Source organism: Cervus canadensis, chromosome 1 (genome assembly GCF_019320065.1).
Source record: "Cervus canadensis isolate Bull #8, Minnesota chromosome 1, ASM1932006v1, whole genome shotgun sequence".
In the NCBI taxonomy this organism is placed as follows: domain Eukaryota; kingdom Metazoa; phylum Chordata; class Mammalia; order Artiodactyla; family Cervidae; genus Cervus; species Cervus canadensis.
In genome coordinates, this window is record NC_057386.1 from 46,590,074 (window position 1) to 46,617,772 (window position 27,699).

The 27,699-nt window shown below is 39.9% G+C and overlaps 1 protein-coding gene and 1 non-coding gene across 9 annotated transcripts in view; one reads left to right on the top strand and one right to left on the bottom strand.

The window, feature by feature from the left end:
- ACACA (acetyl-CoA carboxylase alpha) overlaps window positions 1–27,699 on the top strand; it is a 274,450-nt gene that overhangs the window by 92,363 nt on the left and 154,388 nt on the right. For all 8 annotated transcript variants that reach the window (XM_043481750.1, XM_043481768.1, XM_043481775.1 and 5 more), the window contains 12 exons: window positions 899–1,008; window positions 2,268–2,349; window positions 3,330–3,428; window positions 5,019–5,125; window positions 8,027–8,137; window positions 13,783–13,992; window positions 19,047–19,217; window positions 20,554–20,715; window positions 21,079–21,242; window positions 24,869–25,019; window positions 25,781–25,884; window positions 27,008–27,089. In XM_043481750.1, the coding sequence (XP_043337685.1) occupies window positions 899–1,008; window positions 2,268–2,349; window positions 3,330–3,428; window positions 5,019–5,125; window positions 8,027–8,137; window positions 13,783–13,992; window positions 19,047–19,217; window positions 20,554–20,715; window positions 21,079–21,242; window positions 24,869–25,019; window positions 25,781–25,884; window positions 27,008–27,089 (1,553 nt within the window). The remainder of the gene's footprint in view (window positions 1–898; window positions 1,009–2,267; window positions 2,350–3,329; window positions 3,429–5,018; window positions 5,126–8,026; window positions 8,138–13,782; window positions 13,993–19,046; window positions 19,218–20,553; window positions 20,716–21,078; window positions 21,243–24,868; window positions 25,020–25,780; window positions 25,885–27,007; window positions 27,090–27,699) is intronic.
- LOC122425726 lies at window positions 3,575–3,702 on the bottom strand. The gene has a single exon (XR_006264982.1). It is a non-coding gene; the product is annotated as a U6atac minor spliceosomal RNA (small nuclear RNA).

A 27,699-nucleotide genomic window follows, 5' to 3' on the forward strand; every position in this document is an offset into this window, starting at 1 on the left:
GAAGAGTCACCCCAGTGCCTGTGCCTGGGGAAAGCCCACGTGCAGCAATAGAGCCCTATCACAGCAACCAACCGCCCCCCAAAAAAATCTGTTTAAAAAATAGGGTGGAGATGGACCTTGAGCAGATTATTTAACTGCTCCAAGACATAATTCCCTTTAAACTGGATGCTCATAATACCTATTATAGAAAGGATTATGGAGTATTAAATGAAGTAATGTATATAAAGAGCTTAATACAGTCTTTACATTGCAGCTGCTCTGCCACAGTTACTGCCAGAAAAGGAAGAAACATCAGGTGACAGATTTGAAAGGGGATACTGTGCCCCCTCCCAAAAAAAAATAAGGAAGGAAAGAAGTTAGCTTTTTAAGTATCTTTCATATATGTAGTATCCTCAACATTTCAGATAAACAAATGTTTTTCAAGCACTTGACAGACTCCTGTAACTCACCTTTCCTGTTTAGCAAGTCTGCAAACCCTCCAGTCTCTCCTTGGTTTCCTCATTTTGTCCCGGCTTTATACCAGGAAAGGGGCCTTCTCAGAATATAGTGCAAGTTAAAGATGAAAGGTGTGATAGAACTTTTTCTCCAAGTAGAATAATGGGCCTCTCAGTGACACATCGTCCTTAATATAGAGGTCATGATGACTCTTCAAAAAGCTCACACAGTGAAATGTTCGAGAACTGCTGCTTAGTGTCAGAGCTTCCTCACTATGAGATATCACATTTTAGTGCCTGTGACTTAACAAAGAGCCTCCAAATGAATGGTTCTGGAAGTTATCCCACGAATGTAGTTTGTCCCATGATTACATATGATGGTACCTGTCTTTTGTGTAGTTTTTTCTCTGATGTTACATTTCTGAAAGTAAATTTAATTATTGTTAATGTGCTTGTGTTTCCAGAATACATCAAGATGGCAGATCACTATGTGCCCGTGCCAGGAGGCCCCAACAACAACAACTATGCAAATGTGGAGTTAATTCTTGACATTGCTAAAAGGATCCCGGTACAAGTAAGACATGCCAGCATCTCCTTGAAAACCAAATTCAGCCTTTAAAAAAAAAATTTTTTTTTATTGGAGTATGTTTGATTTAAAATGTTATGTTTCTGTACAGCAAAGTGAATCAGTTATCCATAGACATATATCCACTATTATTTTTATGTTTTGGAGAATAAAACATATTCTCAGTTTTATGTCAGTTGCTTCATTTGCAAATATCTTCTCCTGTTCTGAAAATTGTCCTTCACCTTGCTTATGGTTTCCTTTGCTGTGCAGAAGCTTTTACGTTTGATTAGGTCCCATTTGTTAATTTTTGTTTCTATTTTCATTACTCTAGAAGGTGGACCAAAAAAGATCCTGCTGCGCTTTATGTCAAAGAGTGTTCTGTGTTTTTCTCTAAGAGTTTTATAGTGTCTGGCCTTTTGTTCAGGTCTTCCACTGTTTTTTAGATTCTTTCCCCATATAGGTCATTATAGATTATTGAGAAGCGTTCCTTGTGCCAAATTCAACCATTTTACAATTAGGCACAAGGGGATAGCCAGTGAAGAAATTTTAATTTTATATAAAGCACCTTTTCTGAACCTTGATAAGAGCCTTTATATGGGATATACAGAGAGGGAAAAGAAAGATGAGAAGAGTGGAATGAGTCACCATAAAGTAAACATAATCTAAACAAGAGGTTTATAAGGGTCTTTCAGAGATTATTCTATCCATTTCACCTTCAAACCTCCCAGTAAGTGAAGGTTACCAATTTCCAATGAAATACTCTTAGTCCAGAATACGGTAGTGTAGAAGGAGGTTTTTTAATTCTCTTTCACATTGTTATAGAGAGTTTAGGGTAAGTGTCTTAAAGCCCAAAGAGGAAAAAAACTTGAGATTTGTATGGCATTATAACCACTAGATACGGTGGAGTTGGGTGGCCAAAGTAATGCAATCTACAAAAGAAAACCAGCATTTCTAGAAGAGGCTCTGTAGTGTAGTTGAAAGGCTGTGAACTGACTTTCCTGAAGATTAACAGTACCAGCTGGATCTTAACATCAGTTTCAACTTGTTTTTTATATCTTCAGAGGTTTTACCACAGTCGACTGCTTATTGTTGTTCTGTAAAAAGTTGGCCAAGAATCAGGCATAAAAGCTGAATTAAGCATTAGGCTGCTGTGGCACTATTGTACCTCATGAAGTACGGCCAGTCTTGGTTAGAAAGGAATACAGTTGAATCGTGTTCTTTTTACTGTGAATTTTAAGAATGAATCATATTGTGTTCCCTTGTAGGCAGTTTGGGCCGGCTGGGGTCATGCTTCTGAGAATCCCAAGCTCCCAGAACTTCTTTTGAAAAATGGCATTGCCTTCATGGGTAAGCCTTTCTGACATACTGTTCCTGTTTTTCTGTTTCTCTCTGTCATTTTGGTCCATATTTCCCCTCTCTATTTTGCTTTTCTTCTGTTTAACATGTACTAGGCTTTTATTTTTCATCACGTACTGGGCTTTTATTTTTCATCAGTCGGTAACTCTGAGAGTAACCTTCTTCATTTTCTTTTTCTCCTACCATTATCACTTCTTACATTTTGTATCTTGATTGTGTTTTCTGTCCCTGGGTTCTTTTCTATGAGATATGGAGGAGGCTCTGCTATCCAGAACACTGGCCTTTAAAAACTTTGTCATTAACCTTAAGAAAACATGTGGAGAAAGGACCTATTTTTATGTAGAAAAGATGATTGAATACTTAGGATACCCTGGCAGTGTGCCCTTAAATATGAATCAGTACCTTCACATTTAAGCATATAGGTTATATTCCTGTAAGTGAGGGTTATTTCTTCTGACTTCTCTGCTCTCCTACAGAGAGAGAAAAATCAAGGTTATATGGCGGTAAGTGTTTCTGTCTTTGTCTCAATGATGATTATGCTTTGTAAAACCTATTAATGATAAATCTTCCTTTTGGGTTTCCCTAAGTCCAAGGAGAGTATACTAATTTAGACTTGAACCCCAAAACTTTATTGTCCTTATTTCAGGATAATCATTAAAAAAAGAGAAGACTTTGTTAATCTGGTAGAGTTGGATCATGAAGGATGATTTGTCAGTGATTTAATTCAGCATATATTTACATATATTGAATTCTCTCTGTGTGTAAAAATTTGCTACATTAGGTTCTGTAAAGGCTCATACAAAGATGAGCCAAAACATAGCAGTCCGTGTAATCAAGTTTCTGATATGGATGATATGCGATGTGGGGGATACAAGACAAATACAAAAATAATTATACGAAAGACAAAATACTTGGGAAAGAAATGAGGCCAAAATGTTACAGTCAGGATTCTTTTCTTGTTTTATTTTTAGGTCCTCCAAGCCAAGCCATGTGGGCTTTGGGGGATAAGATTGCATCTTCCATAGTGGCTCAAACTGCTGGTATCCCAACTCTTCCATGGAGTGGCAGTGGTAAGAAATTTTATTTCTTGTTTGTATCTTAAAGTGCAGAAAAGCTCAGTAGGATATTTGGGACTGTGGCTGGGGGCTTAAGCCTGCTTTAAAATGTATTAAATATTTGACAAGAAATAGAATTCAAGTTGATTGATTGGTAGCTTGTATCTCCTGGCTTAATTGCTGTATCTGTGATTCTATCATGTCATAAGCATATGCGTGTTGTCAGGCCCGAGAGCCTCTTCCATCTTTGTCAAGGGGAGTGCTAACCTTCTCTCCTTTCATACAACATTCTATCATGTGTTAAGAATGTAAATTTTGTACAGAGATGCTAAACAGTAATGTAAATGATCTTGGGACTTAATTTGGAAAAACTCTGAGAAAACTCATCTGGTTCTGTGGATTCAGATCTATGCTAGGATAGATCTTCCTAGTCTAGGATCTTCCTCAGAGATGGTCTTCTTAGGTGGAATAGGCCTTTGAACCTGCCTGGGAGATGACTGAAATCACTAAGAAAAAGCCAAAACCCACTTACTAAGATATTTGCCTGCGAGTATTTTCTTTCTTTCTTTTTGTTTATTCAGTCTTTATATTTTGAAAATTTTTATATTGGCATATAGTTGATTAACAATGTTGTGTTAGTTTCAGGTGTACAACAAAGTGATTCAGTTATATGGATCCATGTATGTGTTCTTTTTGGCCAGTATTTTCTTAATGTGAGCCCATAATCTGTTGACAGTTTTTTTGCCTATTTAATACCATTCAACCACTCATTTGCCCTGAAAACTGAGGTCAATAATCAACCTTTCTTCCAAGCATGCAGAAGCCTGAATTTTTTCTAAAAATGATTTATTCTTGACAGATCCCTTAAAGAGTGCCATGTGGATTACTAGAGCTGACAGTATTATGAACTTCTGTTTCTCGGTCCTCAAGCATAGGGAGCAGACACACACTAAAACCTCTTACAGATGGGAACTACTGTTGTCTTGAGTCTGAACAGATTTGAACTCTTGTTACTCTGGCTCTCCAGGGGGATTGCAATATCCTTTGCAGACCTGCTGGGTCAAACAGTTTAAAATAAAAGGTTGAGTTTGTTCTAGTTTGAATGGAGAGGCTGTACCATTCCCCCTGTGGCTGAGTACAGGGACAGTCAGGAAGCTTGGAGTTGTGACTCTGCTGAGGCCAATAAAACCGCCATTTCCATTTCCAAGGGCTCATAAAGATTGAATTATTTCTCAGACCTCTGGCCCTGGAGCAGGCCTGAACACACAAATCGAAGATACTTTGCTTGCTGAGTTTCTGTGAGAAGTCTGGCCTGCTTTTTTTGTTTGTCTTGTATGCAGGTCCTTTTTTTTTTTTTTTTTTTTAAGTTGCTGCCTATTATCTCTCTTGACTTTTTCCAGCATCAGAACCCAAGTGGCCGGATCTTGATATTAGGTAAATCCTGCTAACTCCAAGGACTGATCAGGGTTTTATGGTATTCTTCTTTCTCATATCTACCCTCAAGTTTGAATAAATATGAAAACATTTTAAAGAAGGTATAAAGAAGAAAATCGACAAGAACAGAAAGTCTTGTAGCCGCTTTTAAGTCACTGTTATCTATTGTAGGTCTTTGTGTGGACTGGCACGAAAATGATTTTTCAAAACGAATTTTAAACGTTCCTCAGGAACTATATGAAAAAGGTTATGTGAAGGATGTGGATGATGGGCTGAAGGTAGGTTACTAACTCTGGGGCGTGATCATTTTCAACAGACCAATTATAGTCCCAAATATGGGGATTTGGAGCCTGGTTTATGATGTATACCCATGATAGTGTTAGGGTTATAAGACCAGGAGATGTAGTTTATGTAATAGAATGAGGAAGTGACCTACGTTTCACAAAAACAATTTAAATTTGCTTTGAAGCAAGCCACTCACCTGGACAGAACACTTCTTAGGTGGTTAAATCACAACTTTAAGGAGGTCCTGATTCTTTCTCCACTGTGTGTGTGTGTGTGTGTGTGTGTGTGTGTGTGTGTGTGTGTGTGATCAAAATGTCAGCTTTAATATGAACAGAGATGGTGATGAAGATGTCTTAGCTGTGCAGCGACAGTCAGATTCGTAAAGTGAACGTCAGTTAAGCAGGCTCACTCGCTGGTTACTGGCAGTGTGAGTAATCACAGAGACGGCTTTTGCCATCGGGTTTATTGTATGACTGAGAGCTGAGAAAGAACATGTGTTCTGTGTAGTGGGCTGATCTCAAAGGGGAAAAGGCTGCGCTATACACGCTCAGCTTCTCCTTCTGAACTGACAGATCAGAGGTTCATTCTTTTTCCTTTGGAGAGGAGTGAGGGAGGGAGCTGATAGAGGCTGAAACTGTTCTTCTAATTATTGTCTGTCCATGTAGAAACATGCACCGAAGCAAAAAGAGATCTTTTCTTCAACATTATTTTTTCTTTCCTTCACAGTCCCCTCCAGTTATTTCTCCTTTCACTTTTTACCTAGTTGGAAGAGTCAGTTATGCCACCAGGGAGATGATCAAAGAGCTATATTTTAGAAAAGCACGCTCCTCATGTTTGACTCATCTGTAATAAATCCAAGAGGAACACTGAATGTTCAACTGATTTTGCTCTGTTGCTTGCATTTCAAGTTAAGCATCCTGTAACCTCCTTAAAAGAAAGAATTAATATTTCTAATTGAATTGCTGCTGTGTATTCTATTTGCTATAATTTGCAAAAGAGTAGAAACCCTTTGTAGGGTATTAACTATATTGCTTATCAGTTAAAATTCCTTTTTTTCCTGGTTATAATTATAAACATAAAATTTTTGCCAGGCTTTTTTGGTTCATAGATTCATTTAATGACAGTCTTTATTAATAGATTCCCATAACTATTATGATAATTATAAAATTACAGTCTTACTGTATGTATTATTTTTATAATCCAAGATTTCTTCTTCCTATATATAAGAATTTTCCTCATGACAGTAAAATTTTTCTAAGATACTTTAAATGGATGACCTGTGTCTAGAACTTAGGTATGTATTTTAAAGGCCTGCCTTGTTCTTATATCATGTGGGCTATCCTCTTTTTCAGTCTTTCCCACATTTGTGCCTGCTTCTTCAATCATTTATCACCCAGTAACTGAGTTCATGCTGATTTTGCTTGTAAGCATAGAAGTTAAGAGAATTTAGAAGAAATGGGACTATGACTGAAGGATTTTCATCCCTAGAACTACTGACAAAAATTAAAATTTGAAATGGTCTTTTTCTGGTGACACATTTTTTAGATGTTTTTATAATGTAAACTGTAAAGGACTAGAATGTTTCAACAAAGGAATGACTCAGTTATTTTAACTTATGGTTAACTTTTCTCCAATCTGCTTTTTGCCTTAGCTACAATATGGATATCTTCCATATTATTACATGTAAAGGCTACCTCAGACCTTTTAATAATAGCATAGCAGTCTAATAAATACGTATATCTTGACTTAATTGGCTCCTTACTTAATGGGTATATAATTAAATATTTAAAAAGTTTTGGGATCATCATCTTATAAAATACTGTAAATATGACAAGCGCATTTAGAGCATTTGTTTAAAATTAGTTTTCTGACTATTAATGTTTTGGTATCTTATTATTTTTATCTTTTATAAAAAGTCGAGTGAGAAAAAATTTCTCGATATGTGAGAATCCTGATTTGTTGAGTCTTCTCTGTTGTCAGAAGATCAGAAGCTGTGCTGAGGTGGTCAGCTTATATTAAGTGAACTGCCTGTGGTTTTTTTGTCTTTTTTAAAAATAAAAGTTATGGAACAAAGAAAATGTACACTTTAGTAAATTTTTAAGAAATAAAATAAAAATTATGGGTGATGTACAAATTCTTGCATATTATAAGAAATTCTAACAATACAGTAATATATACAGTAAAAAGTGAAAATTTATATCTACTCATCTTCCCTGTATAAATCACCAGTGGTGGATAGTCTAGACTTGTTTTTTGTACTTACATATATAAGTGTATGAATGTATACATAATTTTATATATATATATACACACATGTATATGTATATTTTTTACTTTGTTTTTGACCTATATGGGATTATTTTAGATTGAACAATACAAAATTGCCAATATAGAACCATTTTTTACCTACCAAAAAATACAGTTTCTTTTGGGACTTTTCTGGCGGTCCGGTGGTTAAGAATCTGCCTTGCAATGCAGGGGACTTCGTTTTGATCCCTGGTCAGGAACTAAGGGCCCACGTGCCACAGAGCAGCTGACCCCGCACACCACAGCTCGGGAGTAACTAAGCCCGCACACCACAGCCAGAGAGTCCGTGGGCTACAGAGACAGACCCCATGGGCCACATCTGAGACCCATCGCTGCTGAATAAATGAAGAAGTATTTTTTTAAAAAAGACAAACACAGTTTCTTTTGGATCAACCCAGTACTACAAATACTATTCTGGTACTTTTTTTCTCATCTAATACCATTTCTTCAGGATCTTTCTATTTTTTTTTACTGTATATATTAATAGACCTACCAGATGACAGCATTTTTTTAAAGGGAGAAAATGCCAGTTTTCTCCTTCTCTACTAATACCATTCTCACTTCAATTTCTTTCTTTCTTCTTGAAGGCAGCGGAGGAAGTTGGATATCCAGTAATGATCAAGGCCTCAGAAGGAGGAGGAGGGAAGGGAATCAGAAAAGTCAACAATGCAGATGATTTCCCTAACCTCTTCAGACAGGTGGAGTACAAGTTGTCATTCTTTATTTGAACAAATATGTATATCAGAGATATGTGATTTAATTCACACTATAATTTGGATGTCTAGAAAATATTTAAACTTTTTGTCTGTAACTAATCGAATCATTCCCTTTAGCCTCTACCTACTTAGTAGCAGGGGGAAAAAATATCAGTGAAATGTCCAATTCAGTCTAAGGTTTTATTCATTTAGCTAATTCAAGCAGTAATTATTCTCTCTTATATAAAACTGCTCAGTTTCTCAGATAGCTCTTCCCTATATGATTTGTGTGGCTCATAGGCCTTCCGAGTAACAAGGAAGACTCAGTACCTTCCTAATTTTTTTTGCCCTGCTTGTGCTGACATTTTAGATAAAGTATGTGGGATGGTTAATTCCTGATCTGGATGCTCTTGGCTTGGCCTCACTCAGGCTCTCTGAAATTAAGTAATGCTAAAAATTCTCCAAGCTAGGTTTCAACAGTACATAAACTGAGAACTTCCAGATGTTCAAGCTGGATTTAGAGAAGGCAGAGGAACCAGAAATCAAATTGCCAACATCCACTGGATCATAGAAAAAGCAAGAAAGTTCCAGAAAAACATCTACTTTTGCTTCATTGACTGTACCAAAGCCTTTGACTGTGTGGATCACAACAAACTGGAAAATTCTTCAAGAGATGGGAATACCAGACCACCTCACCTGCCTCCTCAGAGGCATCTTGTGAAATGCTGGGTTGGATGAGGCACAAGCTGGAATCAAGATTGCAGGGAGAAATATCAACCTCAGATATGCAGATGACACCACCCTTATGGCAAAAAGTGAAAGGCATAAAGAGCCTCTTGAAGGTGAAAGAGTGAGTGAAAAAGCTGGCTTAAAACTCCACATTCAAAAAACTAAGATCATGGCATCTGGTCCCGTCACTTTATGGCAAATAGATGGGGAAACAGTGGAAACAGTGACAGACTTTATTTTCTTGGGCTCCAAAATCACTGCAGATGGTGATTGCAGTCATGAAATTAAAAGACGCTTGCTCCTTGGAAGAAAAGCTATGACCAACCTAGACAGCATATTAAAAAGCAGAGACATTACTTTACTGACAAAGGTCCGTCTGGTCAAAGCTATGTTTTTTCCAGTAGTCATATATATAGATGGGAGATTTGGACCATAAAGAAAGCTGAGTGCTGAAGAATTGATGCTTTTGAACTGTGGTGTTGGAAAAGACTCTGTAGAATCCCTTGGACAGTAAGAAGATCAAACCAGTCAATCCTAAAGGAAATCAGTCCCGAGTATTCATTGGAAGGATTGATGCTGAAGCTCCAATACTTTGGCCACCTGATGCAAAGAACTGACTCATTAGAAAAGACCCTGATGCTAGGAAAGATTGAGGGCAGGAGGAGATGGGGGTGACAGAAGATGAGATGGTTGGATGGCATCACCAGCTTAACAGACATGAGTTTGAGTAGGCTTCGGGAGTTGGTGATGGACAGGGAAGCCTGGTGTGCTACAGTCCGTGGGGTCGCAAAGAGTTGGACAGATCTGAGCAACTGAACTGAACTGAAAATTAATTCAATAGAGGGGTTTAATGGCATCTTAGATGCAATTGAAGAAAGAATTAGTAACTGGAAGACAAGTCAGAAGAAAGCTCAGACTGAAGCATGAAGAGACAAAAAGGATGAAAAATACAGAAAAGAGCTTGTGAGATTATTTGCAAAGATGTCCATGATAACTCTTCTCATCCCTATATACACTTCCTTTATAGTATGATTTCGCCTTCTTCCCATAAAGAAATAGTGACTTTTATTCCTTCCACCCTTTGAATTTTGGTTGACCTTGTGACTTCTGTTGACCAATAGAATACAGTAGAAATGGTGACTAATTTCAAAACCAAAGCTGCAAGAGGTTTCTGGTTTCTGCCCTTGGCCTTTTGGAATGAGCCTCCAGGCTCGCTTGTGAAGAGCATAGTCTAGGCTTCTGGAAAAAGAGAGGCCACAGAAAGCAGAGATGAATTGTCTCATCTGAGGCTTCCTAGACCTGACAGTTTCATCTACACCTTGGAGACATGTACATGAGTTCATATTAAACCATCCAAGCCTAGTTAAGTTGCTAGATGGCTAACTCCCTGAGTGGCTGCAAGTCAAGATCAGCAGAGGAACTGCCCAACTGAGCCCAGCTCAAATTGCTGTAAGCAAGCAAAATGGTTAGTGCCCTAAGTCACTGAAATTTTGGTGGTTTGATAGGCGTCAATGGATAGCTGACCTAGAAACTGAAACCTAATGGTGTAATGCTGACCTGGCAAAAAAAGTAAACTATGTGGCATTTGCTTTGAGACTGGCTCATATGTGAAGGCTGGAAAAGATGGTAAGGAGCTTGGTAATGAAGCCTAGAAGAATGATAAACAAACTTTTAGTGCAGGATGGAACGGAAATGAGGGGAAAGGTCACCCATGTTCTGTAATGATGAAACAGTTACCTGAGACTGTATTGGAAAGTAGAGACTGTATTGAACTTGTAGATCTACTTAAAGAGATCTGTTTAGATAAAGTGCTAAAAGTATCTGTTTGATGCTTATGATTTCTTTTTAACTATAAAAAAGAGGTGAACTCAAAAAGGTGTTCCAAACCTGTTGAGTTTAAAAATAGAACTGTTTCTCATTACCGATCTCTCAGACTGGCAAAAAATTTTCAAAGTAAAAAATGACTTCAGAGTAGAGGCCAAATCCAGAGTGCCTGGGAGATCCTTTAAGACCTCAGAAATAATTTAAGAGCTAGGAAAAAAAAGGGCTTCTAAGAATTTTAAAGATGTTGTCCCACAGCAGCCTGACATGCCTGAGGTATAGAGAGGTCTGTGCAGAAAAGTTATGGATATGTTTTTGGGGCAAGAAGTGAATTTTCAATATGATTCATAGGAAACTCATAAATTTTTCAAGATACTTACACTGACGAATGTACCAAAGGGACTGCAAGGAACAGAGACAGTTCAAACTTTAAAGAGGCCTCAGAACTTTCAATTTTCTATGAATAGGAAGCAGACTGGGAAAGTTGTTCAGTTGTAAGCATTAGTCGTTTCTTGTAGTAAGGGAGATTTTTCAGGGCCCCGGTGGGCTGCTAAGAACAGAGGGGAGCCATGGTTTAGAAAGCCACTCCCAGGGATCAGAATTGGACCACAGAGAAAAGCAAAACAAGCTCCATGCCTGTGGAGTAAGGAAACCTGACGACATCTACCCATCTGGACTTCAGAATTATTGTGGACCAGTGACTATTAATGTACCTCCTATTGTTTCTTCTTTGAACTGGAGTATTTTTTTATCCCCATCTCATCATTAAATGTTGGAAGTGTTGGGAAAAGATAATTTGTCTTTTTAGTTCCCAGATCTTTGCACTAATAGGAGGAGCTGCACCCAAGAAGTCTCTTTTGCTTGTGGACATGACTCATGACTCATGGAAAATGGACCTCGGGCCTGATGCCATGATTGGATGACTTTGGGGGTCTTGGGAGGGGGTGAGTCTGTTTTGCATGTGGGAGGTATGTGAATTACTGTGGCCAGAGGGCAGACCATAGTAGCTTGTTTGCAGAGATGGCTGTGATAACTCTTCCCATCCTTGTATGTATATCCCTTGGCAGTGTGACTTTGGCTTTTCTCCCATTAAGAGATGGCATCTCTTTTCCCACCCCAAAAGCAGAGATATGACTTTGCCAACAAAGGTTTGTCTAGTCAAAGCTATGGTTTTTCCAGTAGTCATGTATGGATGTGAGAGTTGGAATATAAAGAAAGCGGAGCGCTGAAGAATTGATGCTTTTGAACTGTGGTGTTGGAGAGTCCCTTGGACTGCAAGGAGATCCAACCAGTCAATCCTAAAGGAAGTCAACCCTGAATATTCATTGGAAGGACTGATGCTGAAGCTGAAACTCCAATACTTTGGCCACCTGATGTGAAGAACTGACTCATTTGAGAAGACCCTAATGCTGGGAAGGATTGAAGGCAGGAGGAGAAGGGGATGACAGAGGATGAAATGGTTGGATGGCATCACCGACTCAATGGACATGAGTTTGAGTAAGCTCCGGGAGTTGGTTGTGGACAGGGAAGCCTGGTGTGCTGCAGTCGTGGGGTCACAAAGAGTTGGTCACAACTGAGCGACTGAACTAAACTGAACTGAATCTTAGCTGGCCTTGTGGCTTGCTTAGACCATTAGAATGTGGCCAAAGTGGTATTGTGTAAGTTCTGGAGGCTAGTGCTTGTGAAGCCTTGCAGTTTCTGTCTTCACCCACTTCTTAGAGCGCTGCATTGAAGAAGTCCTGGTTTAGCCTACTGGAGGGCGAGAGGTCCCATGCAGTAGAGATGAGCTGTTGCAGTTGAGGCTCCATAGACCCAGCAGCCAACAGCTGACACAAACCGTCAGGCATTTGAATGAGACCATTCAGCCCTACTCAAGTCACCAAATGATGATATGCAGACTGAGTGGCCACAGGCACAGCCAGAACTGCCTGGATGAACACAGCTTCACAAGCAAAGAAAACGGTTGGTGTCCTGAGCAAGCCACTGAGTTTGAGGTGACTTGTTACGTAATAGAACAGAGCATAAGAGATGTGGCACATGGAGGACAGTGAAATCATCTAGCATTACATACCTGGAGTCTCAGAGGGGGAGAGAGAGCAAACGGAGCAGAGGCAGTGTTTGAAGAAATCCCCGAGCGGAAGCATGATTGTCTTCAGTCATGTCCGACTCTTTGTTGACCCTTTGGGCTGTAGCCTGCCACACTCCTCCGGCCATGGGATTTTTCAGGCAAGAACACTGGAGTGGGTTGCTATTTCCTCCTCCAGGGCTCTTCCCAATAGAGGGATCAAACCCATGTCTTTGGCATTGCAGGTGGATTCTTTACCTGCTGAGCCACTGGGGAAGAGACAATGGCTAAGAATGTTTCTGAACTAGTGAACTAATGGCTCAGAATTTCCTGAAAAGATACCAATCATAGACTCAAAAACCACGATGAGCCCTGCAAGGATAAGTGCAGAGAAAACCACATCTAAGCTTATCAGAGTAAATCTGCCACCTCACTCCCCTAAAAAGAGAGAGAAAAAAAGAAAATCTTAAACCAGCTGCAAAAAACAGATTACTTTCAAAGGAGTGACAGTAAGATTGTTAGCTCTCATCTCAGTAGAAATCAGAAAACATTGGGGTATCTTTAAAGTGCTAAAAGAAAATAATTGCTAGTATAGAATTCTGTATCTAAGGGCAATACGCTTCAAAACTGAAGATGAAAGTTCTTTGACTACAACAGTACTGTATATTATGTAATGTGAACCAGGAAAGTTTTTCATCTGGAGCAAGTTGTACATTTGGCTGTTTGGAATTCATGGTAATACTTTGCCGTTTTGTGGAATTTGTGTGCATGTTTTCATAATATTTTGTCCTTTGCCCTTGTAACATGTGTTTATGTATCTATCAGTTAATAGTTATATAATTGAGAATACAGTACCTTAAGACGAGATGAGAGTATGAACTATATACATATATATATATATATTTTTTTTTTTTTTCTAACAGGGTCCCTGACACTCCCAGGCATTTATTTGCCTGTTGAAGTGGAAGCAGCTTATCAAAATAGAAAAGTACTTACCCCTTAAGAATTTGTTCTATTTTATTGTCTAATATAGGTTCAAGCTGAAGTTCCTGGATCTCCTATCTTTGTGATGAGACTAGCCAAACAGTCTCGTCATCTGGAGGTGCAGATCTTAGCGGATCAGTATGGCAACGCCATCTCTCTGTTCGGTCGTGATTGCTCTGTGCAGCGCCGGCATCAGAAGATTATTGAAGAAGCTCCTGCTGCTATTGCTACTCCAGCAGTATTTGAACATATGGAACAGGTATGTGTGTGAAAAGCTCTAAGTTTTGTTTTCTTGCACAGAACTGCTCATTTAATTCATACGCCCATCTGAGAATAGTGGAATATCAGGCAATTATTCTGGATAATTGATAAGATTGTATCCTTCAAGAGGGAGAGGACGTAGGTATATCTCTGGCCGATTCATGTTGATGTATGACAGAAATCAACACAATATTGTAAAGAAATTATCATCCAATTAAAAATACACTTTAAAAAGTATCCTTTACCTAGAGGAAAAATAAAAATTCTGCTTTTCTCCCTCTAGTAGAGATGCCAGTGAACACTGCAAACTCTAAATTAGTTAATGCTTTTGACAAAAAATTTCAGTGTACAATTTGAGAAGGGATAAAGAAATATTTTGGAATTTTTAGTCTTATTCTTTGGTTCTTTAACAAGCGCGTGATAAGCTGGTTGTTAAGCTGGTAGTTCCATTTTCTAAATTGATTATCCCTCCGTCTACAGATGGATTTATTCAAGTCCGTTATCTCTTAAAAGGTCCTCTAAGTAGCTTTCAAGTTTACATATTCTGTTTTATTGTATGAAAAAAAGAATCTCTCAGCAGTTTTATAGGGTCCCTTGGAATTAGCTATAGTTTAGAAATCTGAACATGGTCTTTTTTGGAACTCAATCTTCTTCTTATTGGAGATACGTTTTCCATCTCTTTTTTTTTTCTCCTGGATTCCCAAGAAGCTAAATATATGGTTGTCTGTGTTTTTACATTTCATCTCTACGTGTGTGTGTTTATGTGTTTATTGAGATTATTCTTTAACTACTGTAGTAAAGTGACCTCCAAAATACAATGGCTTACGGAGTTCCCTGGTGGCTTAGTAGTTAGCGTCCTGGGCTTTCACTGCCGTGGCCAGGTTCAATCCCTGGTTGGCAAACAGAGATCCTGCAAGCCATTCAGTGTAGCCAAAGATAAAAAACAAGTATAAAAACCCCAAAATACACTTCAGTTCAGCTCAGTTGTGTCCGACTCTTTGCGACCCCATGAACCGCAGCCCACCAGGCTTCCCTGTCCATCACCAACTCCTGAAGTTTTCCCAGACTCATGTCCATTGAGTCGGTGATGCCATCCAACCAGCTCATCCTCTGTCTTTCCCTTCTCCTCCTGCGTTCAGTCTTTCCCAGCATCAGGGTCTTTGCAAGTGAGTCAGCTCTTCACATCAGGTGGCCAAAAGTATTGGAGTTTCAGCTTCAACCTCAGTCCTACCAATGAACACCCAGGACTGATCTCCTTTAGGATGGACTGGTTGGATCTCCTTTAGGATGGACTGGTTGGATCTCCTTGCAGTCCAAGGGACTCTAAAGAGTCTTCTTCAACACCACAGTTCAAAAGCATCAATTCTTCGACGTTCAGCTTTCTTTATAGTCCAACTCTCACATCCATACGTGACTGCTGGAAAAACCATAGCCTTGACTAGATGGATCTTTGTTGTCAAAGTAATGTCTCTACTTTTTAATATGCTGTATATGTTGTTCATAACTTTCCTTCCAAGGAGCAAGCGTCTTTTAATTTCATGACTGCAATCACCATCTGCAGTGATTCTGGAACCCAGAAAAATGAAGTCAGCCACTGTTTCCACTGTTTCCCCATCTATTTGCCATGAAGTGATGGGACCGGATTTCATGATCTTAGTCTTCTGAATGTTGATCTTTAAGCCAGCTTTTTCATTCTCCTCTTTCACTTTTGTCAAGAGGCTCTTTAGTTCATCTTTGCTTTCTGCCATAAGGGTGGTGTCGTCTGTATATCTGAGGTTATTGATGTTTTTCCCGGTAATCTTGATTCCAGCTTGTGCTTCTTCCAGCCCAGAGTTTCTCATGATGTACTCTGCATATAAGTTGAATAAGCAGGGTGACAATATACAGCCTTGACATACTCCTTTTCCTCTTTGGAACCAGTCTGTTGTTCCGTGTCCAGTTCTAACTGTTGCTTCCTGACCTGCATACAGGTTTCTTAAGAGGCAGGTCAGGTGGCCTGGTATTCCCATCTCTTTAAGAATTTTCCACAGTTTATTGTGATCCAAACAGTCAAAGGCTTTGGCATAGTCAATAAAGCAGAAGTAGATGTTTTTCTGGAACTCTTGCTTTTTCGATGATCCGGCGGATGTTGGCAACTTGATCTCTGGTTCCTCTGCCTTTTTAAGCAAGTGTAAATTCTGTTTCTCTCTTTCATCATAGTTCAGAGGTGAGCTGGTCCCAGGGACCCTAGTTTATTGCTTTGCCATTTGGTGGTTTATTCACTCAATCGTGTCCAACTCTTGCAACCCCATGGACTGTAGCCCGCTAGGCTCCTCTGACCAGGGTATTTCCCAGACAAGGATACTGGAGTGTGTTGCAATTTCCTTCTCCCCGGGTATCTTCCCAACCCCGGTATCAAACCCAGGTCTCCTGCATTGTAGGCGTATTCTTTACTGACTAAGCCACCAGGGAAGGCCATTTCCTAGAAGAGAACAGCAAACTATAGCTAGCAGGCCAAATCCAGCCTGTCACCTGTTTTGTCAAGAAAATTTTATTGTAACACAGCTTGCTAATTTATTTATCTATTATCTATGGCTGCTTTATCTCTGCAGTGACAAAACTGAGTCGTTGCGACAGAGACTATATGGCCCACAAAGCTGAACATAATTATCATCTGGCTTTTATTGAAAGTTTGCCAACCCTTGTTTTAAGGTGTCATCATCTTCATTATTTGAGCTGGCCTACAAGAACGTGTTCAACTTGTAGCATGTTGGCAGGGGGAAGAGAGGACTTGGAAGGCAAGCGTGTATACCTGTGGTCAATTCATGCTGATGTATGGCAAAAACCATCACAGTGTTGTAAAGTAATTATCCTTCAATTAAGATAAATAAATTAATTAAAAAAAATAAGATCTAGAAGTCACACATCTTACTTCTGCTCACTTTTCACCGGATGAAATTCAGTTACACAATGACACCTAGCTGCATTGGATGTTAGGGGTTGTAATTACTAGTTGAGCCGCCTTTTGCTCAGCTGAAATTCAGAAGATTCTATTGCTAAATGGATGACGCAAAGAAAAGTTACTGGAAGGCGTTTAACCTCTGTATCTCAGTCTGCTCCTCTGGCTACCCATTATCCTTTCACACCCTTTTTCTTACTCTTAGAACTTACTTAGCCTTTCCCCGTAGAAGACAGCCCAAGGTCCCATCCAGTTAACTGTGTTCAACCCAAAGTCCAGGCTCTCTGGATGGTGTGCACTCCTCTGTTATATGTGCATGTAGCTCTTTATGGACCAGTAATCGCAAATCACCTTGTGACACCTCCTTTTGCCATATATAGTTCGGAGTAGGAACAGGATGCCTCCCGTTTAGAAAAAAAAAGAATGAAAAACAGACAATAATCACTAGTCCACAGCAGTTACCACGTTCTTGTAGGTAGGGATTGTGGTCATTTGCTGTCATGCGGTGGAGTAATTCCTCAGTGAGCCCTCTGACTGCCCTTGGTTCTGCTCTCTGAAAGTAACTTCTTTGCCCATCTTTAAGGCCTTGTTCTCTAGGATGTTCTTCCTTGTTCACCTCTCTCTGTGGTTGAGCTTTGGTGATCATGCCTTCTTTAGCAGAACTTTCCCAGTTCACTTCCTATTAGTGCAGGATTCGGGCCACAAAAGATTACTGAGATTATCAGTCATGGGTTTGGAAAGCCAAGTTTTTGGTATGTTTAGCAATATGATTCCTTCACAACTGAGTAAGTTTCTGGACTCTTTGCTTCTAGTCAGCTTCAGGTAGGAGTAATCATACCCAAGGTTTCTCTGGACATAATTTTTCCTCTTTATTTACTGCCTTCTGTATTCAGCTCTTTTTCTCTCCTCCATTCAGTAAGACTACCTTGAGGCCGGCTGAAACTACAGCAGCCGCCCTTGATCTCATCTTTGACAGCGTGTTGCTTCAAGGCAAAATTCTCATCTTTGGTTTAGGGGTACAAAGCCTTTTGGTTTTTTCACATTCTGAGTTTTTCTAGCCATTTTTCCTAGGGCTTAGTTGGTATTTTGTTTGCATTCCAAGTTATTTTAGGAGACAGTTTACCAAATGTGTGTGTGTTTGCCTCGCTGTGTGGCTTGCGATATCTTAGTTCTCCAACCAGGGATCAAACTCATGCCCTCTGCAGTGGACATGTGGAGTCTTAACCACTGTACTGCCAGGGAAGTCCCTCCAAATGTTTTCTTATGCCTCACAAGGAGCCCACCAGTTTTCCATTTTGCAGTATCTGTTTCCTTGAGAACTACTACCCTATTTTTAACTCAGTATCACATACTTTAGTTTTTTTCAACAGCAACATCCTTCCTGAATTTAGTAGTTTCTGTATTGATTAGGGTACAGGTTAAGCTATTGTAGTAACGAAATCTAAAAAATACAACCGCATAATAGGTTAGAAATTTATTTTTCCTTTTCATTCATAACCTGAGGTGATTAGGACCATTCTGCTCCACCAGACCATTTTGGGATTCAGGTTCTTTCTCTTTGGTTTTGTCACTCTTTGTATGTTCTCACCTGCATGATGAAATAGGCTTGCACTGTCATGACCACATTCCAGTCCGTAGAAAGGAAAGAGCTGAGAATAGAGGGTAAGCAATTCCTTTTCAAAACATGAATCAGGGATTACCCTTTACTCACCCATTCTGACATTGCATTTGTTAAAACTTAGTCACTTGCTGTCAGAGTGGAAAATCTAGGCTCTGTCTGGACACCCATGTCTCTAGGAAGAATACTGGAAATACTGGACAGAGGGTACAATGAAGACTCTGCCATGGTGCTTTATCTCGCCTGCATGAGGTGGGATTACCTGTGACCCCAAGTGGAAAACACTGTTTTCACTCAACTTTGAACTGAATTTGTCATCCATGTGTAGGAATCTTGTGTAATAATCAAAGAGGGTGAAATTTATTCTCATATGGCCACAAGCCTTTGATGGTTCTTATAAACACTGGCTCTTTGAGAGGGAGAAGCTTCAGATGAGCAGTGGGCCATCTGCTGGACCAGGTGAGGTACTTAGATTGGCTTCTCTTTTTTCTTTGAGTGTGCGGTGAAACTTGCCAGGATGGTTGGTTATGTGAGTGCGGGAACTGTGGAATACCTCTACAGCCAGGATGGCAGCTTCTACTTTCTGGAACTGAACCCTCGGCTCCAGGTGGAGCACCCCTGTACAGAGATGGTGGCCGACGTCAACCTCCCTGCCGCGCAGCTCCAGGTGAGTCACCCTGCTCTCAGAAGTTTGGAATGAGAGATGCCCGCCAAACTGGCTCAACCAGCCTGTGTTAAGAGAAGAGTGCCTCCTATCCAAGTCTCGTGTGATGCTCCTCTCTTAACGCTGAATGGCTTGGGATGTGTGGATGGGTTTTCCTGGTATGGAACAATTCTGGAGTATTACTTTTTAGCCCGACACATCTGATATAAAATGTCATATTTTTGCAAGACTCTTTACAAATGATATGCTGTACTCAGGTGTTTTAATTCTGGGAAACCTTACTTTTTAATTGTCCTCTACTCCTTTTTCTTCCCTGGAGAAGGAAATGGCAACCCATTCCAGTATTCTTGCCTGGAAAATCCTATGGGGCAGAGGCGCCTGGAGGGCTACAGTCCATCAGGTCATTTTTTTGAACTTCCCTGGTGGCTTAGTGGTAAAGAATCCGCCTGCCAATGCAGGAGAGGTGGGTTTGATCTCTGGTTCGGGAAGATCCCCTAGAGAAGGAAATGGCAACCCACTCCAGTATTCTTGCCTGGGAAATCCCATGGGGCAGAGGAGTCTGATGGGCTACAGTCCATGGGGTCGCAAAAGAGTTGGATATGACTTAGTGACTAAATAGCAGCTCCTTTTTCCTAGTGTAATTCCACTTCAGAGGCTGAGGTTTTTCCTGGCAAGAGTGTGGCACAACACATTTATTTTTATAATGTTTAAAATAGCGCTGTTAATATTATTTTCTCCATTCTGCCCAGGAAACAGATGCTGTGGGAAGCAGTAATAGCTAATGATGAAGTTTGATTTGATTTGTAAATGCATATTCTTTGTCCACAATGGGAACCCCTTTTGGTCCCCAGTGGTCCCTATTAAGGAACCCAGTAAATGAAGATTTATGTATATAAATCTACCTTTTCCATTGATTTATGGGGATAATTTGGAGGTAATTATGACATAGTTAGGACTTTTTAGCTGTCTGAACTTCTTGGAGAGCCACTGACATTGACTCTTCCCTTGGATATTTTCATTCTGATTAAAAATGTCATATTTTTGAAAGACATTTTACAGATAAGGGTGATGGAGAAATGACGATTAGAGGGAATCTCATGTCTATTGCATTAGGGATTTGGGGACTTTTTAAAAAGTGGGAAGTAATTAACACCTTCTGTGTGTTTTGTTTCAAATAATTTAGAATTGCTTATTCAGTGATGTAGAATGTAGACAATAAAAACAAAGTGTTTTAGGTGGTGGCTACTCAAGTGAAAAGTCTTCTCCGTCATCTGATAGCCTCCATGTTTTAAGGGAAGTAACTGTGAAAGATGAGTGACTGTGTTTTATTACCTTTCAGATTGCCATGGGGATCCCTCTGTACAGAATCAAGGATATCCGTATGATGTACGGGGTTTCTCCCTGGGGCGATGCTCCCATTGATTTTGAAAATTCGGCTCACGTTCCTTGCCCGAGGGGCCATGTTATTGCTGCTCGTATCACTAGTGAAAATCCAGATGAGGTAACCCATCACTTAAAAGGTTTACACTTTTTTTTCCCCCACTGTGAACTTTAATATTAAGATGCTATCTGAGGGCATATCTAAAGTACCTTGGGACCTCCCCTGGAGAGGGGAATTTATAGAGGCTTCATGGGAGCAGACAAGTAAGTGATCACTGTTGCCCTGGTCATTGAGTCCTGCCTGTGTCACCGCCGAGTCCTCAGTGGGTCTGTAGCGCTGGACACTGGCCCGGAAGCCTGAATGGTTTTCCTGTGCCATTTCCACTCATGTGTCTATGTGGTTACATAGAACCCGACCATGAGTTTATGAACGTTCTCTTTCTTATAAATATAATATCATCTCTTATTCTTCACTCCCTAACAGGGTTTTAAGCCCAGCTCAGGAACAGTTCAAGAGCTGAATTTTCGCAGCAATAAGAATGTTTGGGGTTATTTCAGTGTTGCTGCTGCAGGCGGGCTTCATGAATTTGCTGATTCTCAGTTTGGTCACTGCTTTTCCTGGGGAGAAAACCGAGAGGAAGCAATTTCGTGAGTATAATAGCATGTGGTTGCATTTCAAAAAATAAACCTGTGGTAATCTTCAGTGAAGTGTGAGCATGAGAAAGGGAATCATGTATTGCTATAGAAGCAGTAATGTGGATAATCTTCTTGTAAGAAATATATCTTCAATTGTAGTTGCATTAATGTTGTATTAAATTTATGCAGTGTTTGGCAGATGTTTCTCTGTCTGTTACTCTGAGCCTTGTCAAATAACTTTTTGTTTTCATGTGTTTTTGATCAACTTATAAAATTGATTACTCTAAAGATGTCATATTTTTCTATAAAAATAGTATTGTTATTTGGGGCAGAAGTAGATTTTTGACTAAGACCTTGACATCTTATATCATGGATAAGATCCATTATTTGTCATCAAAATAAAGGTATAGCTATAAATGTCCTATAGTCATTTAAAATAATAAAGTTAAGCTGCTTATTACATGAAAAGGGCTTAAGGGAACTGTCCACATCACTTTATATGAGGGACCTCAATGTGCTATGAAATATATGTACAACTTACAATATAGCTAGTATATTATAGCTATTAGTTAATAGTCTATTGAGCGTAAACATTTAATATTTAACTTAACATTAAGTTTTGCTTGCCTGAAAAGTAGGGCCCTAAGAGGTGATTTTGACAGGTTAGATATTTTAGAATGTCTATCCAAAATTGATTTACCTGTTTTATATTTTTTAATTGTCGATTGACTTTCACCAAGGATTTAATACTATTCCTTTGACTTTTAACCTGTACACCCAGATTATGTAATTAGTAAACACTTATTAATAATGTTGGTTTTTAATAGTGTTTTCAGAAGTTGGGAAATCTCAGTTTTTCTGTATTTTGTGCTCTACAAAGCAGTGCTCCCACAAAAAACATCTGGTATAAAGTTGCCTTTTGCATCCTGCTTTGCCAAAGTGAAGAAAATAAACCTAATGTTTTGAATAAACTAGAGTATAAACCTAATGTTATGAAGAAACTAGAGCTTGCAAACCGGTGGTTTTCTGGCTAGTCACAGCCACTGATGTGTTTTGATTGGCTTATAGAGTATTGTTTAAAAAGTGGGAGATTGAAATAAATGCATGCATTTCTTCTGTCTCTTGAAAAAAATGGGGTGACAATGACATTGGTTTTATATTCCACTTGGCCAAAGTTAACTGAGGCTTTGTGTGACTGCTTCTCTTAGAGGAAACACGAACTCTCTAGTTCACACAGTCCCCCGTCCAGCCTGCCTCATTCGTTTACATCCCCAGAGTGGCCGCTATTGATATTTAGGTTTCCAGTCTTGATTGGCAGGCCACCAAGCCTTCTCTCCAGGACACATCTTATGACTTGCTCCAAAAGTCTTGCTTCTTACTTCCCAACCTGCTCTGGACATCCATCTGCAGTGTAAAGCTGCCGGGCTAACGTTGAGCATATGAAAATTACGGTCTCTGCAATAAGTGTGCTTTCTTTTTTTAATATTTTATTTGTTTGTTTGGCTGTATTGGGTCTTAATTGTGGCACTTGGGGTCTTTATTGTGGCACAGAACTCTGTAGTTGGGGCACGTGGGCTCCAGAGCACACGGGCTGTGTTGCTCTGCAGCATGTGGGATCTTAGTTCCCGGGCCAGGGATCGAACCCATGGCCCTTGCATTGCAAGGTGGATTCTTACCCACTGAACCAGCAGGGACGTCCTGAAGCACGCTCTTGACCCCGTGCCAGAGTTCACTCTTCAGCTCAAAGTTTGTTTCTTCTTTCTTCATGACATTAGGCTTATATTCTTTAGCTTGGTGTTCACTGATCTTCTCTAGACTAGTTCCAGCCCATGTTTCCCTTATTATTTCCAATGGACTATAATCTAAATACCACGAGAACAGAACTGTGTGTGTCTTATTGCTGAGGTGTCCCCTGAATGTAGTAAGTGTTCCATCGATGCTGAATGAGTGGACTTGCCCCTCATCCTTGTCCTCATTACTGTCTGCTTCAGTTGTAACATTCCCTGGACACAACCCCTCCTTATTTCCTTTTTCCCTTTGTTTCTACTGTTCCCTCTCTCCATTCATTCATTTACTCCATTCAACAAATACTTGCTGAATATCTTAATGGTTTCTTGCAATGTAATGAGGACCACCGTAGGGTCTGTGCCATCATGGAACTTGATGATCCAGGGTAAGAGAGGCAAGTAAGCCATTGAACAAAATGTAGGAGGTGCTGTCTCTGATAGTGAGATTACGTGAGGGTGTTACAGGAGCGTGGAGCTGAGTCAGCTACGTCCATCCAGAATGGGTCAGGGAAGGTTTCCCAAAAGGAAGGGATGTCTAGATGCATATCTGAAATGTGTAGAGGAGTAAGCCAGGCCAAGATAGGGCATAGAGAGGAGGATGGAGGTGGGAAACTGAGAACTCCTGGGCCACCTGGAAGAATATTTCTGTCATAGTCATAATCTTAGCTTTACTTTTATCCATTTCAGACCCCGTATCCTTTTTTTCCTTAACTGAGGAGTAGTTGATTTACTGTGTTGTCTTAGCTTCAGGTGCGCAGCAACGTGATTCCGTTTTTATATATTTTTTCAGATCATTTTCCATATAGGTGATTAGTTGACTGTAGTTCCCTGTGCTGTGCAATAGATCAACATTGCTTGTCTGTTTTAGGTGTAGTAGTTTGTGTCCATTAATCTCAGGCCCCTAATCTACCCCTCCCCACTCCCATTCCCCTTGGGTAACCATAAGTTTGCTTTCTATGTCAGATCTTACATTCTTTATGAAACCAAAGGGAGGCGGGTCTTCTCCCTTCTTAGAACCCCTTGGCGCTTTGCTTTTATCTCTCTACTGGTATTTATGATATTCTGCCATAAATGTTTAAAGTGATTACTGTCTCCCTTAAGAGCTTAGTATGTGTCTTGAGTCTGTGGGATGCATAATAAATGTCAAAGTAAGGACCTGCCCTGTTCGGGATAATACAGAGCAGAAATATACTGGGAAAAAGCTCACAGTATTGAAATCTTGTTAAAATGTGGTTATTTAACACTTAATTGGGAAGTAAGCAAAGTAATGAGCAAGTCATTCTATAGTTGGCTAAAACACAGCTTAAAAAATAAGAAACACTCTTACGTGCAGTGTCAGGCTGACGCCCAACTTTCTCTTTCCTGGTTACCTTCATTGTATGGAAACCTTTAAGTTAAGGTCTTAGTGTTTGTAAAAATTCATTGAACAGTGTACTTAAAATAAGTATATTTTATTGTATATAAATCTTATTTAGATAAAATAAAAAGGGCTTAAGAAGGGGAGAATTATGCCCTAATTCTAGTTAACCATCAATCAATGAATGGAATGATGGAAACAGTGAAAACAAAGGGTGGTTTGCATATAATTTGTTCTGTGTTCTGTATAACGAAGTGTCTATGATCTGCTGATGCTCAGATGGTCAGATTAGTCAGACTCACAAGTTTGCTAACTTCTTGAAAATTCTGTCTGGAACGAGCACATGTGTGTCTGCACCCTCATTTGTTCTTGGGACTGTGTGTTTCTCTCCCCTCCCTCCTAAGACTCCAAAGGGATGAAATAGTTCTTGAAAATAGTTGAAAAACAGTAAAACATTTGTTGCTGAAAGAGATCTGCTTCTGTCCTTCTCCCAGAAACATGGTGGTGGCTTTGAAGGAGCTATCTATCCGGGGCGACTTTCGAACCACAGTCGAATACCTGATCAAATTGTTGGAGACTGAAAGCTTTCAGTTGAACAGAATCGACACTGGCTGGCTGGACAGACTGATAGCAGAAAAAGTACAGGTGGGTATTTCTCCACTTACACAAGCAGCTTCTGGGATTGGGTTTTTACAGGCTTGTGATGAGATCAGTCCATGCCTTTAGACAAAATTTATTTGATTCTAATACAAATGGTTCTAGGTCTGTGTGGAAAAGTCTAGGAGTCAGTGTGCTTTTAACACTGTAAGTAAGCGTTCTTGTGCCTTGTTATGCAGTCATTGTATAAGTTGTTGTATTACTTCCAAGGATATAGTTTTGAAGAGAGGCGTGCAGAGATTGGAATCAGTATTTTCTTTCTTCATTTGATATTAAATGTGGTTGAGTTCTATCTGTCTACCAAGTACTGATGAGAGGGCTTCATTTTAGTCAACAGAGGTACCCTTTGTTCCTGAACTGCTGGACTAATATAAACTACTCAAGATTTTGTATAAAATTGTTGGATTCACGTGTATTACCTGGAGGTAGTTTACACACCATTTTTCTTTAAGATTATCAGTAGCCAAATCTTTGCACTTTTTTTGAATTTATTTGTGACAGAAGCTTGTTTTTGAGCTTCTCTTCAATTGACTCAGTGAAAATCTTAGGAGGGTGGGAGGAAAGGTAGTTTTCATCTCTATTCAAATTCTAAAAATGTTTTTTGTCTCAAAAATCAGTTGGATAATGAGGATGGAGATTCTCAGTGGTCGCTGATTCTTCAAGCACATTTGAGCCTGATTTAAATTGAGGGGCCATGGTGCCAAGTGACTGAGTTTGCTTTTGATTTGCCGCCTTTTCGTCCCTTTCAGGCAGAGCGACCTGACACCATGCTGGGAGTTGTCTGTGGGGCTCTCCACGTGGCAGACGTGAGCCTGCGGAATAGCATCTCCAACTTCCTTCACTCCTTAGAGAGGTAGGCTTGGCATTCCGTGTTCCGTGCAGGCTAAGTCACGGTCCTGAGCATGGGCCTGACGTTCAGAGACCCATTTATTCTCTCTGTTGCTGGCAGCTTGTGAGTGCTACTTGTTCACTGACTGTGGGGGCAGGGAGGAGAAGGGATGTAGGAGTTGATGGCAAATGGTTTGGGGGCTCTAAGTGTAGATTCTAGAAATTGGTTTATACCATGGTTAGAATTGGTTGCTTTGTAAAAACTGAAATCTTTCTATACAAGCATCCAATCTCTCTGAGCCCTGGTGATAAAAATCTGGTGTTTTTCTCTAGTAAGGCACCCTGGATACTTCATATATTACCTGCAACACCTTTCAGGAATCAATAATTGAGGCTGATATTCATGATGACCTCACAAGTCTTTCAAGTATAGGATCAGACTTGTGTGGCTAAACTTATTTCCAGCACTGGTTCTGGAAACTCAGGTTCTACCTCCGAGTCCCTGGAGGAATTGTCCACAAGGCTAATCGTTTACAGCACTTTATCACAGGCATTTAAATTCAACTGAGATTTCATTTATTCAAGTCTTACCATGAAGCTCTCTCACTGTGTTACACTGATGCTCAGTATAAACAAGTGATATATTCACATGGTTCAAAATTCAAAAGGCAGTAAAAAAATATATAGTGATGAGTCTCCTCCTTACCTCTGTTTCCTGATCATCTAGTTTCCTTCCCTATAATCAGCCTATGTTTCTGTTTTTATTTTCTGTTATCTTTCAGCTATATGGCAGATACATGTAAGCATATATATGTAATATTTGTTCCTTCCTACCTCCATTTTTTTTTAATCACAAGTGATAGTGTACTGTGAAACTATCCTGTACAATTTCACTTGCTTTTTTTTTATTTAAGAGTGTGTTTTAGAGAGTGTTTCATATCAGTGCATAAAAGACTTTATCTTTTTAATGGCTGCATAATATTCATTTATGTGGCTTTTTCAAAATTTATGTCTCTGTCCCTTACTGGTGGTCCTTTAGCTTGTTTTCAGTCTTGATATTCCAGGAAATGCTGTAACCAATCACCTTTGAGAGCCCTTGTAAGCTTTTAGAACTTTCTAGAAGTAGCTCCCACGTTGCTGTCTTTCAGGGGCCAAGTCCTCTCTGCACATACACTTCTGAATACAGTAGACGTTGAACTCATCTACGAGGGAGTCAAGTACGTACTGAAGGTATGCCGAACCTCATAAGGTCTGTGCTATCTCTTTTGCCTCTGTCTTTGTCAGCTTGCTTCCTTTAGGTCAGGTGATGGAGGGAAAATTTGGTTTATTGCAGGGCTGGGCATGAGTGAAATTACAGTCATTATTAGTGTCAGTAGCCTGTGTCAAAGCAGTATTTGATGAGTCTCTGAAAATATTTTCGCTGTTGTTCAACTTCACATGTGCAACCAAGAGATGAAGGAGACAGAGAACCGTCAGAGCAGGGAGATGTATCTAAGGTCCCCCTCGCCCACAGCACTAGTGCTCAGATGCCAGTGCCATGAAAATAGAGCATGGTGCTCTTTCCTCTCCAGTAGAGCTTCCCTTAACTATTTATTTATTTATTTTATTTGGCTGCTTTGGGTTTTAGTTGGAGCGTGCAGGATCTTTAACTGAGTCATGAAAGCTCTTAGTTGTGGCATATGGGATCTAATTCCCTGACCAAGGATTGAGCCTGGGCCTCCCTCACTGGGAGCTTGGAGCCTCAGCCACTGGACTACCAGGGAAGTCCCATCTGATGGAGCTTGCGCACCTCGATCTCTGAGATACTGAAATTTTGTCTGGCACTCTCCCTGGAAGGAAC